Source organism: Camelus bactrianus, chromosome 9 (assembly GCF_048773025.1).
Source record: "Camelus bactrianus isolate YW-2024 breed Bactrian camel chromosome 9, ASM4877302v1, whole genome shotgun sequence".
In the NCBI taxonomy this organism is placed as follows: Eukaryota; Metazoa; Chordata; class Mammalia; order Artiodactyla; family Camelidae; genus Camelus; species Camelus bactrianus.
In genome coordinates this window covers 51,803,443-51,822,460 of record NC_133547.1, presented here as the reverse complement: position 1 = coordinate 51,822,460, position 19,018 = coordinate 51,803,443, and the positions used below count along the sequence as shown (strand labels likewise).

Sequence of the window (19,018 nt, the reverse complement as noted above, 5' to 3'; positions counted from 1 at the left end):
TGGCCCCTCCTTGCGTCACCCAACCTCTTGCTTCTGTCATCAAATCATCTTTTTCTTTTCTGGTGTCAACTCCCCCTCTGCCTGCCTCTTATAAGGACCTCGTGATGACACTGGGCTCACTCAGATAATCCAGGATCATGTCTCTATTTTAGGATCTTTAACTTAAATCACATCTGCAAAGTCTCTATTGTCATGTCAGGTGACATATTCACAGCTCAAGGATGAGGACATGGACATGTTGGGGCCCTTTATTCAGTTCATGCTCATCAAGCTGTGCACCCTGGCTCGGAGCTGCATCTGCACAGAAAGATGCACAGAGGTGCCATGTGAACTAGTGATGTTGATGATGAAAGTGTGGAGCAAGTAAAAGTAAGTTGGGAGCACCAGCTGCAGAGGCAGAGAGACCTCTGTTTGATCTTGGCTCTGCTCTCTGTTAGCTCTGAGACCTCTGGCCAGTTCACAAACCACTTTGAACATCAGTTTCTAGTCATCAGTAGAATTCATAGACTCATTGAGATTGTCAAAAATGTTATCATGTACAAAATAGCCAAGTGCCAGATACACAGCAGCACCCAACAATGAATTGCTGCTATTGCTCTGCTTTTAGTCTTAAATTAGACGTTCTCCTAACCACTCACCATTTAATCAGCTCTCCAGATTAACTGATGCCCTCCGTCCCCTTTTTAAAACAGAATGGTTGAGGCCCACCGTCACTTTTTGTTTACTCCTGGTGGCCCTCTATGGTAGGCCTGGGAATATGCCACCCAGCTCTCCCTTCTAGGAAGGACCTGCTGCCCTGTTATTGGGAGTATAGTCAGCAGGCAGTCTCTAGCTCTCAGCTCCTTCAGGGTCTGTCCTGAAGAATTTACTAGTTATATTTCCTGAGTTATATTTCCACGCCACACAGGGCCCCAGGGGAAGCAACTGGTCAGGTTGCAGAAGCAGGGGTGGCGGAAAGCCTGGGCCATGGCTTTTGTTGGGGTTTCTACAGGAAAGGCAAGGCAGGGCAGAGCACACAGCTGGGATTGGCCAGTTTGAATCATTCTGGCAGGCTTTGGCCCTAAGAATGGTCTCTAGTTGGTACCTGGTCCTGGGATGATCTCAGGCCGGGCTCGAATAATTGGCCAGTGTGTGAGGGTGAGATAAAGGGGCTGGTTGGGGTATAGGCTCAGGACTGGTTGTTTTGCACGTGCAAGGGTGCCCTGGCAGAGCCCTTGCTCTCTCTGATGATTGGCCAGCCCTGGGAAGGGCAGTTTCTTTCCCAGCAGCAAAATTTTTAAGATATCAAAACATCATAAGACTTAGAAAACTGCACACTTGATTGATAGAACGCTGGTGGCAGAGCCCCACTCTGGGCTGACTGAGACTTTGTGGGGTCTGATTGCAGTCTGACTCCTGCCCAGCCCTGTCTTCTTTCTTCACTCTTCACAGGTATGGATCTCTAGCAAACATCTTGGACCACTACCTCCTTCTCAGCGCCAGCCTCTGGGGAACCCAACCTATGACATCTCCTCTCTAGTAACCCTGGCAGCTCCCTCCTGCCAGTTGGGTGGGATGCTCACCAGTAGGCAGTTGTGTCTGACCCCAGGCCCACTTATATCCATTGTACTCATGATGGTGAAGGTCAACTTTGATGCTATCTCTCACAGAGAGATGTAACGCGATAAAGGAGGCGTGTGAAAAGAATTCTTTGCATTAAAAACGTAAGTTGAAGGCTTTGAAAAGACTCAATGTGAGTTCTGAAAAATTGTTATTGGATTAGTCATTGATGAGAAAGCTGTAGAAGATTAGAAAAAAGCCATTAAAATCTCAAAAGAATCTGAACTCGTATTGCACCAGTATGCCTATGTTTTTTACTCACTTTAAAGAAAATCTAACCATGTTAAGAGGGTGATTTATGTAATGAAGATGATTAAAATTCCAGTCAAAAGATTTAAAGAATCTTTCAGTTATATACCTAAAGATTGATAATGATGTACATTTATAGTTTTAAGTTAAAATACAATGTTTAAGGTACGGTAAGGATTGTTTTTAATAATTCTCTGCTTTAATCTTTCTTTTTTTCCCCCATAACTGATGAACTTTTGGTTCCAACCCAGTCAAAGAAGACAGAAGGACCACCTGACTTCTGAGAGCACCCCCAGCATCTACCTCGATGTTCTCTGACAGATTCTTCACAGGTATGAGCCGTCCACTAGGGCTGGTCAGAGAGAGGCCACCAACAGTTCCGCTGACATCAAAGTGACTTCCAGTTGGGAAGGGGCTCTTTGGGAAACTTATCATCTGAAACCAAGAACAGAGAGTGTCAGCCAAGGCCCTGAAGGTCCCTATGTGAAAGATGAGGTTTCCTGAGATGAGATGGTAAGCGGCCCTTGCCCTGTGGGGTGAATGCGGAGCCCTGCCTTTAGTTGCTGCTGGCTTTCCTGGTGGGAGTCTGCCCTTCAGGGCTGTGGCCTCAGAAAGCTGGGCCTAGACATCAAGTCAGACCTGCTACAGCCGAGCAGTACTGGACTGCAAACAGTCTGAGCCTTTCCTCTGACAAAGCCAGCAAGTCTCTAAGAGGAAGAAGTCTGTCTGCTTTCTCTGAGGCTCAAAGAGCAGAGAGTCATATGTGCCCTAATTTAGCGATGGAAAGAGCCCTGAGCTTACCGTTTCCTAGTCGTGGAACAAAGTCCGAAGAGCTTCATTTTCAATGACTCATTGAACCCAGGCTAATGGAGAAATTCCACCACAGAGTGGGAAGAGGATGGATGGGGGAGTCAGAGGCCTGGGTCTGAATCCCAGCTGTGCCACTTTGCTTGTGGCCTTGGGCCAGTCACTGAACCTCATCTGTAAAATGGATGTAATAATACTGCATAATGGACAGGGCTGTTATGAACATAAATGAGCAAACATATGTGCAAGTCCTTTGCAAACCGTAAAGGGCTGTTCTCATGGAGATTCTTTCTGTTGTTACCCTTATGTCCACAGGCTCCTGACTGTCCTCTGTGGAGCCAAAGGATGGGACAGCAGGAAGGGTGAAGGTCACAGAGCTGGCAGCAGCAACATGCACAGAGGAACCTCGCCAATTCCAGGGCTGTATTCTGTCCGCAAGGTGAGAACAGAGGTGCCAGAGAGAGAGAGGAGAAGGTCAGTGTCAGGGGAAGCTCTGCCTGCCTCTTGCACTACAGGGAGCCCGGCTTTAGCATCAGAGTGGGCAGCTCTATTTTGATTCCTTAGATGGTTCTGCATGTTTGTGCCAGTAGGAGCAGCATAACAGGCTGGGCTAGAGGCTCCATGAGGACAGGGCTTTGGCTCCTGCGGCACCCCAATGCCTAGGGCGGTGCCTGGCACATGACGGTGGTGAATACATATTTTGTTGAATGAATAAACGAGCTTGGATGTAGACATTTCTTCAGACTTATCTCCCCTACCTACTTGACCCATAATGTCGTGGGCTCCCATGAAACCATCTTCATTGGCCTTTGACCTTGTCCCATCTGAGTAGACTGGGGACCTGGTTTCAGATGCTCATCCTGATCAGGTTGCTGCCCCTGGGATCCAAGAGGACAACCCTGGCAGGAGGAACCAAGGGAGGGTGCTCAGTGCAGGGGGTCCCAGCGATGCCTACAGTGTCATCCAGCCCCTGATTGGCAGGTGGAGGAACGGAAGTGGCGGGGGCATCCCCAGGTACTGAAGGGCTCATGAGAGGTAGGCAGGCACTCCATGGAGAAACTCTCAAGGCAAGTGCATCTTGAGTCCCCACAGGTCCGTGGAGCAGTGGGCTTGCCAGACATACCCTGGGTGAGGTTAAAAGTGAGCTGGTCCCCTTCCTTCAGGGCCTTCACCTGCACAGCCCAACATGACCCATCTCTGAGGACACGTGGGTGGCTCTGACACTGGCGTGGCACTCACCACCTCCATTCCTATGCTGTACAGATACCCAACACGAGGACCTCCTCTTGGTGGAAAGCTCTTCCCACTTCTTGGTCCCATCACTTCCCCCACCTGCAAGGGGGGTCTTCTGGGCTCTGCCTGTCACAGGGTCTTGGTATATGGGTGTGGAATGAGCTGGGTCAGGGGATGAGCTTTCTTGGACCCACAGTACAGCTGGTTACCTGTTTGTGTACACAGAGATGGAGGGGGTGGCCAGAGTGGCTGGAAGGCCCCCAGGCAGTCTTCCCAGCAGGAGGGCAGCCTGCACGTGCTCCACGGCTCTGAGCACCTGGGACACTGTGGCTGTCTGGAAAAGGAAGCAGGGGATACTGCTGAGGACCGGTCTCCATATACCACCTCTGGTTACCATCCCCAGGTGAGTGTGGGACCTGCAGCAGGAACTGGGAGAGGGCAGAGGAGCGAGGCGGAGACCATGATTGAATGCCTTTCACCAAGCGCCAGGCACTGCAGGGAACAAGGAGTAAGCACTTAGGAGCTTCCAGTGTTGGATTTATGTGAACTCTTGTCATCCTCAGACAGCTCTGTGAGCAGGTGCTTTTACCATCCCCATTTGGCAGACAGGGAGACAGAGGCACAGAGAGGATGAGTGACCTGTGGGGGTCATGTGTGGATCAGAGGAAGCACCCAGATCATGGTAAGGCGTCTGCATCTGGGCTGAGCCATCACACTATGTGCCTCTCTGTGCTGCTCCCCTGACATCCACCCACAGCCCAGGTCTTATTCTTGGGGAAATGGAAAGCCACAGGCACAGCCATTCCTCGGGTCACCCGGGCTCAGAATCAGCTCCACACCTGACCCAAACCCCTGGATGAAGATGTGGCCTCACTGAAGCCAAGGCAGGTGTGAGGACCCCGGGAGGGCTGGATGGTTGCACAGAGTTCTTATCAGGGCACAGATGGTGCGTTCATGTGAGTGGATGTGAGTGTGTATATGTGTGTGGAGGGGATGTGTGAATACGTGTTTGAGTGTGTATATGTGAGTAGAAGTGTGGCTGTGTGTGAATGTGTGTCTCTGTGAATGCGGTTTGAGAGTGTGTGTGAGTGTAAGCAAGCATGAGTGAGTGTGCGTATGTGGCTTTGTGTGGTTCGTGGGTGTGACTGTAACCACGTGGGAGAATCTGTGTGTGACTGTGTGACCATGTGTGAAGATATGAGTGTAATTGTGCATCTGTGTGAGTATGTGCTGCAGTGTGTGCTTAGGGGTGTGTGTGAGAGTATAAGTGAGTGCCTAGAATTGTGTGTGTGAGAGTGTGATTGAATGTGTGTATGACTGTTAGTATTTGTGGTTGTGTGGGTATAAGCATTTTTGTCTTTGTGGCCCTGTGTGAGCATATGAGTTTGTGTGTGTGTGTGTGTGTGAGAGAGAGAGAGAGAGAGAGCTCTTCCTCAGTAGAGTGATGGCCCCATGTGGTAAAGGACTGTGGAGCAGCGGGAAATGGGTTTTGTGGCTCCGTCATGATGACGTCCTGGGAGGCCTTGCCCCTTATGCCCTCTCTGGGTGCTGGGGCTGCATGAGAACGTGCTGCATCTGTCCTTTCTCTGGGGGCTGCCTCTCCTCTAAAAATGTTCTGTGGCTAAGCAAACCAGGAGTTGAATTCAAATTTGCAAGGGTGGACCTACGATCTCTCTAGCTGGTGGCTTTTCCAGGATGGGGCAGAACTCGTCCACCCACAGAGGAGAAGATGAGGCTGCAGGAAGTTATGTAACTTGCCTAAGTCACCAGGCTTATAAGTAGCAGGGCAGGATTCGAACTCAGGCTGCTTCCTTTGGAGCCTGTGCTTGGCCTGCTATACCACACTGCCTCCCAGAAGCTCAGGTCATTGGAATCTTTCCTCTAGCTCCTAGAAGGGACTTTAACCTCTGCGTCTCAGTTTCCTCATCTGTACAATGTGGAGAAAGATCCACCTAGAAATGCTGGTGTGAGCTGAGCACGTGGATAGTGTGAGGTCTGCACTGGGGCTGGGACACTTACTTGGCTGCCTTTGGCTTCTGCAGGTGCTTCTGCTCTGTCCCTCAGAGATGCTTCCAGCACGCTGCCCACAGCCTGGAACAGGTCCCTGGTGGCCGCCTGGCGCCTCCAGTCCTCAGGATGGGCCTTGGCACTCACTACCAACAGGGCCTCGCTGGCACGCTGCAGAGCCCAGCTGGCCTCCCACTGGGCTCACCCAAAGGAGAAGGAAGAACAGCATGAGCCCCTGCGTGGGACAGACCATCCCTGGCACCATTCAAGAGGCCCGTGCTGCAGTGGAGGGGAGCAAGGTGTGGATTCAAGCCAGGGAAAATCCAGCCAGGCCCGTCACACAAGCTGCCTGTATTGCTGACTTGAGGGCAGGTAGGTGTTCCTTCCCTATAATGTGCTAAGTTCCTTAAGGACAGTAGCCTAGTCCATCTCTGAATCTTTCCCAGGGTGACTTGCACAATGCTCTGCATAGCAGGCATTCAATAAACCCCAACTGGGGGTGGCTGGCTGGATGAATGGACATAGCAGTTATTACAATTTTGTAATTATATATGTATTTGTGAAATGACTTTTTTAGTGTCTGGCTGCCCCCATGGTCTCAAAGTGCCATGAGGGTAGAGGCCATGTCTGAGATTTGCTGCTGAATTTTCACTGAGAAGGTCCCAGGCAAAGAAAGATAGGAGCTGGCAGCTGGACATCAGTGTACTCAAGTGGAGGACATGGGCGGGTCAGTAGCAGCATCTGGACACACACTTGACCACCCAATGATTAGTTAGATTCAGGTCCTCACTGGCTGGTCGGGGAGTGAGGTGTGTGAGCACACAGTCCATCACATCCAGAGTGAGACACAGGGCTGCAGGAGGGGACTGTTCCCTCCCTTGGCACCACCCATGCATGACCCTTGGAAACAAGATGGCAGTCTTGGTGGCCCTGTGACTGAGGGACCTTTGACTTGGGCTTTGTAAGTTGTTAGCCACTCACCATGGAGGTACATGTCCTATGGCCTGGCTCAGCAGGTAGGAACTACTCACCTGGGACAGAGGAGTGAGCTCCTCACTGCGGTGGGTCACCTCTTTCAGCACCTCGGCCAGCCCCTGCACCCTCTGCATGTCCTCCAAGGTGGCATTCATTGCAGACAATGACCCCAGGATATGCTTTCTGACCTTGGCACAGAGGGAGGAAGGTGGGGAGAGGAAACGTCATTCCAGTGGCTTAATGAAGCTATTTCAGGAAGATCTGGGGTCAGAGCAAGTGACCAGGCTCATCTGGGGTTCTTCCAAGCCAGGAGACCTCTGTTTGTCCTCAAGGATGTGTGTTGGGCAGAATCATAGTCTCCGAAAGATAGCCACATCCAAATCCCTGAAACCTGAGAATGTGTTATCTCACATGGCAGCAGGCACTTTGGCAGAATCTCTTTGGAGATTTGATTTAAGTTAAGGATTCTGAGATGGGAAGAGTAGCCTGTGTTAACTAGGTGGGACCAATGCAATCACAGGGGTCTATAGAAGAGGGAGGTAAGAGGGTCAGAGTCAGAGAAGGAGATGTGATGATGGAAGCAGAGGTGGTGGAGAGGGACAGGGAGATGGGGAGGAGGGAGGGAGGGAGAGGACAGGGGTGGGGAGGGGAAGACAGTGGAGGGAGGAGGGAGAGGGGTGGGGTTTTGAAGACGCTAGCGTCGAAGATGGAGCAGGGAATGTGGACAGCTTCTAGAAGCTGGTAAAGCTGAGGGATGAATTCTCCCCTAGAGCCTCCAGACAGTCCACAGCCCTGCCAACACCCTGAGTGAGACTTATTTCAAACTTCCGACCTCTAGAACTGTGAGATAATAAGTTTGTGTTGTTTTAAGTCATTAAGTTTATGGTCATTGTTATAACAGCAAGAGGAAACTAATACAGACTGTCTTAAGCTTTCTCCAAATGTTCAAATCAAATCTGTAAAATCTGGCGCTATTTAAATGCAAATCATGTCTCAGGGTGTACCTGTGACTAGAATGGCATGACATTCAGAAATCAGATGACTTTGTTGGCTCAGTGTGGATGGGAGAGCTTGTTGCAGGCTTGGGTCCCTGGATGCCTTTGGGGCAATGGGGACAAGGATCCCTTCAGCCATTTCCCAACTCCTGCCTTAAGCCTCCAGCCCATGGATTCACTCAGTGGGAGGTGAGAGGACAGGAGGATAGAGACCTGGAAGCTATTCTGCCGGCACCCTCCCTGCAGGGTTGCCTGCCTCACTCTGCAAAAGCCACTGCTCCTACCAGGGGGCCCTCCACATGCAGCTGCCCCTTGTGGATTCTGGTCACTTCAGGCTGAGCCCTTGGGGTCCTGTGTTCTCTCTCATTTGTTTCCAAAATCTTGTCCCCACTTTTCTCAACAGAGCCCTTAAAACCTTCTGCATTGCCCAGTTAGAGCTTGACATCTGTTTCCTGCCAGGACCCTGGCATTTCATGGGAAGACCTTGGGACAGGCTGTGCAGGACAGGACCACAAGATACCCAAAGGAAAGTTTGCCGTAAGTGATGCTCGGGGTGAATGAGAACCAGCTGGAGTGTGTGTGTCGGGGCAGGGGGGACTAATGTGAAGAAAAGGGCTGGGATGAGAGAGCTGGATGTGGACGGAGGAGGAGCTAACCTGGGTTTGAACCCGGCTTCACCACCTACTGGAAATGTCGACCCAGGAAAGCTACTCACATTCTCTGAACCATGCTAAGTACTTTCGTAGAAATCCTTCAGGGACCAGAGAAGTCTGTCTTCCATTCTCCATGCCCAGCAGCTGTGTGATGCTGTGTGCAGTGCACGCAGGTAGCATGCCTCAGGGTGCTTATTCATATTTGTGTAGCATGCACTGGGAGTGGAAGTAGTCATACGTTCTGCCATAGTTGTTTATGAGACTAGGTTGTAGCACATGGAATGGCCATTCTTGTGGATTAAAACTGGCTGAATGTTAGCAAGTTCATATAGTTTGACCTACAGCTACAGTACACATAATTCCAATTTAACTCTCACCACAACTTTAGAAGGAAACTGAGGCTTAAAGAGATTTAGTCAGGGGCCTGTGACAATAGAGACGGTAAGTGACAGAGCTGGAACAACATCAAACCATTAACCACATGACTAAGACAGGGTCATTTTTCTCCTCTGGGCCTTGGTTTCATCCTCTTTAATAGGAAGAGCCTGGAGTGGTACCGTCTCAATTCCCTCCTGCCCTAGAAACCTGTGACTCCATGAGGCCAAGCACAGAAAGCAGGTTGTCTTCACTGTGTATCATTCACTGAAAGGACCAGAAGAGGGAGGTGACATCAGCAACTTGGAAAACACCAAAGGCTTCTCTATGGACTTGTGGACCCCACTCCCCACCCCGAATGGCTATGTACAGACCCTGGGGCCCCAGCACAAAGGACAAATGAGCCCATCTGCAGTACCTTCTGTCTGGTGTCCACTCTCAGTGGCCCCCCGGAGTCTGGCCCCTGGCACTGCTGGTTCAGCATGGATGACACGGACTTGGCCAGCTGGAAGAGCCGCTCAGGGCCACACCCTCGCTGCAGAATGGCAGTGACATTCTGCCACACTGCGGCCTGGAATGCCTCATCCTCCACATGGATGTCACCATGTCCCACCTGATGGGGAGACCAGAGATGTGCTCAGAGCAGGAGGATCTCAACTTACCAGTTTTTTTTTTTTTCTTGAGAACCTGGAGCCTGAAGTCATGGGTCTGCATGTGGTAAAGCAGAACAGGGCTGGAAGGCTTTGCACCTGGCATAGGGACTCTCCCGAGGCTTGAGGGCAGAGGACCCACTCTTACTAGCAATCAACAGCCACCAAAAGCAAGTCTCAGGCAGGTCATTCCTTCACCCCTCACTTCCCTCCTCATCATACTCTTGGGGCTCTTCTGACCCTTGAAATTCACTGCCTTGGCTGATCTTGGTCCTCCTTCCTCCAGACTTGGAAGGCACTAGCCTAATGCATCCCTGAGTCCTTCTACTCCCAACCCTCCAAGGTCCCCTACCCCAAGTCCTTCCCCTATACTGGCCACTTGTCATAAGATCTACAAAGGTAGAGACCATGTCTGTTTTGTCTATGGCTGTATCCCCTGAACCAGAGCCGAAGGAGATGCTCTGTAAATACATGTTGAAGAAATGAGTGAATCAACCACTGGCGGTGCGCTTGGCTCCCTTCAACCCTTGGTGAGGTTCAGATTGGTCAAGAAGTTGTCTCAGTAGAAAAACAGTGGCTGCCACCCACCTTAACCACTGTGTGGGTCTGCTGTCTGTCCCCCGCATGATTGGAGACAGAAATGACCACTGTCAGCATGAAGTCATTGTTTTCTTTTCCAAGTGGCAGGTAAACTGAAGGGAGAGCAGGTTCAGGGCCACAGTGTAGACAGGAACCTGGAAAATGGACACTGAACAATTAGGGGGGCATCTCCAGGCCTCAGGGAGACTGCAGACCCACCAAGGTTGAGCCTGATGACAAGGACATAAAAGCCACAGCCCAAGAAGTCACTCGGGGACTCCTTCCTTTGAGGGAGAAGACAGCCATTTATGCTGATCCACTGTCCTCTGTAGGTAACTGCATGCTGCTGTGACTTTGGAATAATTGTATTAAAATCCATGAAAGATTTCAGGAAAATGATTGCCCATGTACAAGTTTCTTTCTTTCTTTCTTTCTTTTTTTTTTTTTTTGTACAATTTGGAGACTATAGCTAAGAATATTTTATACAGTCATCCCTCAGTATACATGGGGGATTGGTTCAAGGTACAAGTTTCTTTTTAATTCAAGGTGGTAAACCAAATTACTAAAAGAAGGAGAAAGAGGGGGAAGAGGATAAGAAGATCTTAACAATTAGTTCAAAATATATTCAAGCCCTGTCAAATGTCACTTCTCATACAAAGGCCTTCCCAGATGGCTCAATCTAAAACAGCACTCCCTGTCATGTGTCTTTGTCTACCAGCTGTCTCCACCGCTAACTGTAAGTACACTGAGGTCAGAGATTTCCTCTGTTTTATTCATTGCTGTGTATCTAGCACCCAGAACAGAACCTGACATTCAATACATGTTTGTGGTAAAAATGAATGAATGAATGAATATCTTTTAAAAGGGGACTGCCCATCACTGGAATCACTTTTCATTGTAGTATGTAGACAATCAGGAAGTTATTGAATTGCAATTGACAAGTCATCTTTATATAGTCACTCTTCCCTGAACTTTTTCTCCCCTGTGTGAGGCAGAGGGAGGGGCTACAGTGCAATAACCAGTCGGAACTGGAGCAGCTAGCCTGGCGTCTCCATTTAGGGGGATGCAGGTTTGAAATGATCTACTTATCTTCTTTAAATTGTTTCCCTCCAGGCTCAGACCCAGTCACAGCCCTCTGAACAGCTCTGCATTCCACACCTATTTGACGGGCACCCCATAAAAACCACACTCCCTTGGGTCTGAGAATAGCTTCCCTCCACCTTCACCTAGTCAAGGTGTTCAGTTTAGGTCATCATAGTGTTTGATGCTGGATATTGGGGAGCACTCCAGCAACACTCCTGCAGCCTAGGTTTGGAGGAAGGCCCCAATCTGACTAGAACATTTTCAGAGCTCACGGGAGGGTCACAAAATGCCAAAGCCCATTGGAAGGAGGAAAGTACTCAGATGAGCCCTCCAAGGACCAACCACCCCAAACTGGGAGAACAGAGACAATGTGGGTGCTCGCCCCGTCTCTCCTGCTGCTGCCCTGCTGCTGTCCTGGGGGTGGGTTGTGGGGACGGGACACTGGACCAGGCATTGCAATGAAGATGGTGTCTGCATGCTCCGTGTCCTGTAAAACTTTGCAAACTTGTCTCCCTTTAGCTCAGCGCACTCTGTGACATTGCCCATTCCTTGCTGCCTCCCACAAAGCTGGGTCAATAAAATCCTTGATGATTCTGTGAACCAGACCCATCTCTGTCCTGAATAACTACAGACTTCCAAGGGGTCAGGGCTACTCTGAATGTGTGCTGGGGGATGATGTCCTGGTGGTGGCCCCAAGTGCTCACACTTCTGCATATCTTTGTCCATATCTTTAATCCTCTCCACATCCCTCATGCCAGGAAAGAGGTCATTTTGGCCTCCAGAGTTGCAGAGGAGATACTGATGGGACCTGCTTCTCATCTCGCTGAGGTGTGTGGCAGGTCAGTGTGCCTGGGAGTCGGGGTTAAAGTTTAGGGGAGTGTTCAGCCTTCACACCTCTCTCACACATGGAACATGTTCTTTGCAGCTGCCAGAGAGAGGCAGGCACCTGTTCTTGCAGAAGATGAGCCCAGGAGCTAAGGGGAGAGCATAGTCCTGAGCAGTACCTGATTCCAGACAGAAGCAGTACTCCAGGGGGCCTGGGGCGGCTGAGGCGTTGCAGAAGATGGCGAAGCTTGTCAGAACAGTGCCCTCATCTGGGGCAGTGATGCAGGTGGGCACCTCGGGGGGAGACAGGGAGCTGATCACATAGGTGTCCTCCCCGTAGGCGTGCCTGGTCACTGCTGGAGAGTGAAGGCAGCGTGCTTAGGGGGCTTGTGGGTCACACAATTCCACCATGCCAAGGAGCTTGTCAGACGTGCGGATTCCCAGGCCCCTCTCTGGAGCCTCAGGCCTCTCTGGAGATCCCGGGGCAGGGCCCAGAAATCTACATCTCTGACAGCCCCCACTCCCAAAACGTGGGGCCGCCCAGGGTCTCACTTTGAGAAACTGAGCAGAGATAGAATCCCAGCTTTGTCATTTACTAGCCATGTGACCTGGCCTCCACCTTTTTGAGAATCAGTTCCTCATCTGTAAAATGGGGCTAATAATAATTGCTTCCTCACGGAGCTTGGTGAAGAGGGAGCATATTGGGAAACAATGCCTTGCTCAAGAGACCGAGCTAGGAAGGGCTACAGCCAGGATCTGGAAACAGGCAGATCCCACCCAAAACTATGGCCCCCCAGCACCATGGAGAGCCCCCAGCTAACCTGTACCTAAACCCCGTGCCACTTGTTATAATCACCTGGATTTTGAAAGAGTACATGCCTGGAAGAGCTGAGCATAAAGATAATCACAATCAGTTAAAACAAATTCTTTGGCTGAGACTTAATTCAGGAGGTTTGGGATGAACCCAGGAGTGTGCATTTTAAACTAGTACCCCAGGTTGTCCTGGATGGGTAATCTATGGGCCACTTTGAGAAATACTGAATCAAAGGAATCTATCAAAAAAGAACAGTCACCCCAATATTTTATCTTTTTGAGAGTCAGCATTTCCCACTGCTCTGGGCTCATTTTAAGTGAGAAGCCCCGAGTCGTCCTGGCAGTGACCTGCTTTGTACCAATGGTGTTGTCTCATCCTCCCTGCATCATACAATCCAGAGGCGGGAGTTTTTCTTGTGCAGTTTGCACATGGGGAAACTGAGGCACAGAGAGCTTGAGTCCATTGCCTAAAGTCTCCCAGCTTGAAAGTGGCAGTGGTGGGATTCACAGCAAAGCCTGTGTGTGGCCCCGACCCTGCACTGATGTCCCCTATTTCAGCGCTTCTGGGTTCGTCTTGGTTCAGTCTCTGCAGGAGATGGGTTGCTGACCAGAGATCAGAGGGAGCCTACCCACCTGTGACTCTGATTCGGGCGGCCTGGCTGTGGGTCCTCAGGAACGTGGTGTTCAGCAGCAGGGTGGAGGTGTTGCTCTGAAGGAGGCTTAGAGAACGTGGCCAGAATCCTCGGAGTCTGCAGGCCGCCGGGAGGGGCTCAGCCTGAAAAAGAGCACAGCCCAGGGCCCCTAAAGCCGCAGCCAGGCCACAGGACTCAGCAGGGTAGTGGCTTCTGACCCCCGGGAGGCCTTTCAGAGTTGTTTCTGATGGAGGGACAGCAGGCATTGCCTGCTTCCCCAAAGTCAGCCCAATTAACCCATCTCCAGCTTTGTTAAGGTGTTTGTCCTCTGTCGGGTTCCCTGGAAGCAGAGCCTGGGACGAGGAATTGACACAGGTCATTTATGAGGAAGGGCTCCCGGGGAACACCAGGAGGGGAGGGAGGGAAGCAGCATTGGGTAGAGAATGAAACGAGGCAAAGAAATGGTTTCAGGAGGCATCCAGCTTCATTTAGCCGGTCCCACAGGGAGCTCTGGAGCAAAAAATTGTCTCATTCAGAGGCAAAGGGGCTGGGCTGTTGGGCCACACAGTTACTGGCCAGTGGCCACTGCATAGCAGCGAGGGGCTGGCACATCAGCCTGATAAGAGGTGTGGCTGGGGCACCAACAGCATCTGCTGCGGTGTTTCACCATTGTTTTTGCTACCTTGTGTCCATCCTCTCTTCTGACCAGTGCCCTGGTTTTCCTGTGGGGAATGCCCCCCAGCCCCCAACTCCCACTCCATGGGCTCTGAGTGGCATTGCCCCACCCCCAGCTCAGTCCCAGGCACGTGACACAGGTCTGGTAATCAGCGCAGGGAGATGTTTCTCTTTTTGAGTGGTTGCCAGTGTCCTCACCTTCTCCAGTGGGGTGTTGTCTAAGTACCAGCTGAACATGGCCGCTGCAGACTTGTCCCCCATGGTGACCTTGAGCATAACATCTCCACTGGCATTCACTGGCCTGCAGTTCTTCTCACAGCTGAAAGGGAGACAGATTATGGAGCAAGGAAGCTCCCTCAGTCACTGTGGCCACCTGCTGGCCTTTTGTCTAGTTCCCAAGTCCTTTGAGAAGGTGGGAAATAGCCTTTTTTCAAGTGAGAGATGGAATAAAAGCAAACCCTGCCCCAAGCAAAACCAGGACGTAGCTATGGTCATGAAGATGGAGTGATTCATGCCTGCCTGAATTCCCATTTCATTCACTGCACAGGATAACAAAGTGGAAAGTGCACGAGGCTGAGACAGGACCTTAGGCCCAAATCCCATCCCTGCCACTTATGAATGGCCACCTTGCACAAGTCACGTAAACACTCTGAGCCTCAATTTCCTCACCTGCAAAGTGAGGGGATAAGAGCAGTCAATTTCTGTAATTCTTTCTAGTTCTAATAATAATAATGAATGAATGCTGTGATTTTACAGCATGCATGCCAGATTGCAAGTGACTTCCCTTATTACTGGCTTATCTAATGCTTATCACAACCCTGTGAGAGTCCCCATGTCGCAGACAAGCAAACCAAGCTCAGAGAGTTTATGTGATTTGTCCCAGTGACACAGCTCCTGAGTGGGGGATGGAACATGGGCCAACACATCTTGATTTGAGTCTTGGGCCTTCTCTAGAATGTCACACCCTCCCTTGAGCCAGTGAGAGGTTACTTTGGCTCCTGCTGTGTACCCAACCCATCCCCAGTCCTTTCAGTTTTAGCTTCATCATAGCTCTCGAATCTCCCTACTTCTGTCTTCATGTCTACTCCAGTACAAGTGTGCCAGACAGTCTCCATTTGCCCCTGAAGACTGTGTTCCATCTACTCCTTGTGGCTCTGTGTGCCAGGAGACTGATCTCCATAGACGGTGTCACCCGGTCTCCCACACCCTCTTGCTTCTGATTGGGCCCAGTCAATGGGGAGCATTGAGAGGAGAGAGGTTGGGATAGTTGGTATTTTCCCTGCTCCTTACCAGATGGGCTGCAGTTAGCAGAGCTGTGATCCTCTGGCCAAGGCCACAGCTCCTGCTGGGGGCCCCTCTCCCATAGCTGCAGCTCCCAGGAGGTTCCAGTAATGCCACCCCCTCCTCCTCTTACCCCTGCAGTCCTAAGAGGGTTAACGGCCTCCTCCAGTTGTGGTCCTGCACTGTCATCCCTGGTTTGTCTCCTTATCCCTGCCCACAAGTGTAAATAGACCCTTTATCCAACTCTCATCAGTTCCCAGTTTGAGTGAGCCATCTGCTTTCTTCGGGGGCCCAGCTAATAGACCAAGCAACCTGGAACTCTCATCTTAATTCCTGCAGAAGCCCAAGCAGTCTCCCTGAGCCCTCTTTCACCCCGCTCCAGCCACTTCCCCACCCTGCTACCAGAGCATTTTGAAGCAAAATTGTGATCACATTCCCAACCTGCTTAAGACTCTTTCTAGAATTCTTAGGAAAAAGACCCAAATCATGTGTTTGACATAACATCAAGGCCCTGCTGGAGCCAGGCCCTGCCTGCTCTCCCAGTTTCTCCCTGTCCCTCTCTCTTCCTCTGTGCTCACGCCACACCAGCCTCTTTCCCTTCTAGATGATTCTATGCTCCCTCCCTTTGCTGTTTTGTTCTCTCTCCAGCCGCTTTTTCCTGGCCCAGTTAATTCCTCTTCCACCTTCACATCTCTGCCGAGGGAAGACTTGACCACGATTCAGGGAGATTGTCATAGAGTTATGCTCTGTGCTTCCATCACTGACCACCAGGAGGTTCCCTGGTGAAAACAGAGATTGGGTCTGGTTTTGCCCAACACTGTGTGCCCTGCCCCAAGTCAGTGCCACTGGAGTTGGTGCTTAGCATGTGCTGACCAAATGGCAAGCTTGCAGGAGTCTGCTCCTGGGCCCCCACCTGACTCGTGGCTGCAGTTCCCGGGGGGCAGACACATAGAGGCACTGCTCCTGCAGGTTCTCCAACTCCTGGCCTCTCCAGACTGCCAGGCGCAGGGTAATGGCAGAGTCAGGTGGTGGCAGGCAGGACGGTGGAACCACCAGCTCCCGCTGGTCTGTGCGGAGCTGCTGCCTCTCAATACAGTCGCTCCACTGAGCCCAGCATCGCCCTGAGAAAGAGGGGTGGGCAAACACTGTTATTCATTCAGGAACCCTGAACTCAACATATGTGCCTACCTTCTGGTTTGGGGCTTTTAGAAGAAATGAATCATGGATAAGAAAATTGTTTCCAAATAGAGATTTTGATTTTATTTTAAAAATTCACTTTGAGGTTGCAGGAATGATGCTACAGGGGGATGTTTCTGGGAAAGTGACCCCTGCTTCACCCAGAACCTTGCACCCAGACACTTGCATTTGGTGATCAGGCCAGCATATAGCAGGAGAGGCATCAGGGGGACACAGAGTGCCACCTGGGAGAACATCCAAGGCAGCTTCTTGTCCCTGGTGTAGGTGATTGTCCCAGCTGTTTGTCTTTGCGGGGTACACTGGGGACCTGGGAGGCTGCATGTCATCTCCTGCTTTATACCAACTCAGTAAGTTTCTCTATCCTTTGCCCTTCAATTCTGTTGATTAATGTTTAACCACTATCCTAGCTACCCCCGATATGTAGTCATTCAACCTACAGGTCAGGTAATCAGCTCAGTCACCTAAACTCTACACTGTATCCTCTATTAATTCAGATAACAAGAACTGATATGCAGAAGGATGTCCTGAGCACTTACCAATTAGTATCGAAAGCCTTCAAATGTTACATGACTTTTGACCAAGTTATTCCGCTACTAGGAATTTGTTTATGAAAGTAACCACAGATGCAAATAAAGATTGAACCCTAAGGATGTTCATTACAGCATTGTTTTAAGGGCAAATAATTTGAAACAACTTCAATGCCCAAAAAGAGAGCACTGGTAAATGAATGACCGTACATCAACTTGACAGTCTATTATGCAGTTATTATGAAAACCAAGATGGAGAAGATACCAAAACATGACAATATGCCAGATATTTTAAAAAGGGGTAACAAAAGCACTATGTACAATGTGAATGGCATTCATTTTTTTCGAAGTGTGTGTACATGGCTATGGTGTATCCCTATAAAAAGGAGGACAACTGTTTCTTAAAAATAAGTGGTAGTACTACCGCCTTGGTTTGTCAGAAAAAGTCTCATCACTTCCTCTTCTAAACTATCTTCCCAGTGGCATACCAAGGGTATGGAGGGGAAAGAAAGGGTCCATCCAAGAGGGGGGGAGCATTTTATCACTGATACTGTTTGTGATGGAAAAAAAAAAAAGCAGACTGATTTTATTTGTGCTTTTAGATTTTGCTCTTTCTTTCTTTTTTTTAAAATTATAGTTGATTTACAATGTGTCAGATGTACAGCAAGCTGATTCAGTTATATATGTATATATATATATCCTTTTTCAGATTCTTTCCACTATAGGCTATTACAACATATTGAATATAGTTCCCTGTGCTATACAATAGGTCTTTGTTCTTTATCTGTTTTATATATAGTAGTGTGTATCTGTTAATCCCAAATTTCAAATTTATCCCTTCTCCATCTTTCCCCTTTGGTAACCATAAGTTTCCTTTCTATGTCTGTGAATGTATTTCTGTTTTATAAGTAAGCTCATATGCATCATTTTTTAAAATTCCATATAAAGTGATATCATATGTTATTTGTTTTTCTCTGTCTGCTTTGCTTAGTATGATAATCTCTAGGTCCATCCATGTTGCCCCAAATGGCATTATTTCATTCTTTTTTATGGCTGGGTAATATTCCATTGTGTATATACAGCACATCTTCTTCATCCAGTCATCTGTCGATGGACATTTAGGTTGTTTCCATGACAGAATGACTTTTAAGGTTCAATTATTGTTCCTGAATTCTCTATGATAATATCTCTACTGGTTGACTGCCTTCAGGGTCACTCCCACCTTGGTTTGCCACTGCTTCCCCTCACCTCCCATTTTTGTGGAATTTACAATCTCTGGCACATACAAGGTACACAAAATGTCAGGCATGAGTAATGCTGGCGTGAAGGTAAGAAAAAGAACAGCAAAAGCTGACCGCTATCCATCACTTCATAGTGAGATAGGACAGTTCCACAGCTCTAAGTTCACCTACCGCATGACCACTGGAAGTGTAAGTCCTTGTCCCTGTCCGGCCAGCCCAGAGTCACTGTCATGAAAGGATCCAAGTATCGACCAGGTTCCACATACACCTCCACATCTCCTTTCTCTTTCTGCAGAAGAAGCAGCTGGCTGATGAAACATCCTTTGCAAGTGGTGCCCCCTGCTTCCACCCCAGAGCAATCTGTGCCAGGGGTGGCCAAGTGTAAGGTGTGGAATGGAGACAGACCCTTCTTATCCCCCTGCACGTCAGGGGATGGATCACCGGGTAAGTGCGGGCTCAGGGCTAAGGGTTCACCATACATTGAACTGTGTTAACAGAGGCTACTCTCAGCCAGGCCTTGTGCTTGATGCCTAAAGATACAGGATTAGAGCCCCAGCCCCTGCCCTTATGTCTCGTTAGGCAGGCAGACAAGGAAACCAGTCTCTGCTGCAGTAAAGGAAGA

General features: G+C 49.7%; 1 protein-coding gene and 1 long non-coding RNA gene across 2 annotated transcripts in view; one reads left to right on the top strand and one right to left on the bottom strand.

The window, feature by feature from the left end:
* LOC141578644 (uncharacterized) overlaps positions 1-19,018 on the top strand; it is a 112,679-nt gene that overhangs the window by 63,411 nt on the left and 30,250 nt on the right. The window contains exons 7-15 of the long non-coding RNA XR_012509212.1: positions 1,432-1,703; positions 2,100-2,361; positions 2,971-3,094; positions 4,114-4,291; positions 5,931-6,267; positions 8,269-8,402; positions 9,057-12,044; positions 12,131-12,316; positions 18,692-18,840. This is a non-coding gene — a long non-coding RNA (uncharacterized LOC141578644). The remainder of the gene's footprint in view (positions 1-1,431; positions 1,704-2,099; positions 2,362-2,970; positions 3,095-4,113; positions 4,292-5,930; positions 6,268-8,268; positions 8,403-9,056; positions 12,045-12,130; positions 12,317-18,691; positions 18,841-19,018) is intronic.
* LOC105079825 (polycystin-1-like protein 2) overlaps positions 1-19,018 on the bottom strand; it is an 88,478-nt gene that overhangs the window by 41,157 nt on the left and 28,303 nt on the right. Inside the window, exons 10-21 of the mRNA XM_074370367.1 lie at positions 18,568-18,685; positions 16,345-16,552; positions 14,349-14,469; positions 13,477-13,618; positions 12,210-12,386; positions 10,132-10,277; positions 9,312-9,506; positions 6,927-7,058; positions 5,908-6,090; positions 4,098-4,222; positions 2,957-3,083; positions 2,152-2,283 (exon numbers count right to left, since the gene is read on the bottom strand). Of these exons, the coding sequence (XP_074226468.1) occupies positions 2,152-2,283; positions 2,957-3,083; positions 4,098-4,222; positions 5,908-6,090; positions 6,927-7,058; positions 9,312-9,506; positions 10,132-10,277; positions 12,210-12,386; positions 13,477-13,618; positions 14,349-14,469; positions 16,345-16,552; positions 18,568-18,685 (1,806 nt within the window). The remainder of the gene's footprint in view (positions 1-2,151; positions 2,284-2,956; positions 3,084-4,097; positions 4,223-5,907; positions 6,091-6,926; positions 7,059-9,311; positions 9,507-10,131; positions 10,278-12,209; positions 12,387-13,476; positions 13,619-14,348; positions 14,470-16,344; positions 16,553-18,567; positions 18,686-19,018) is intronic.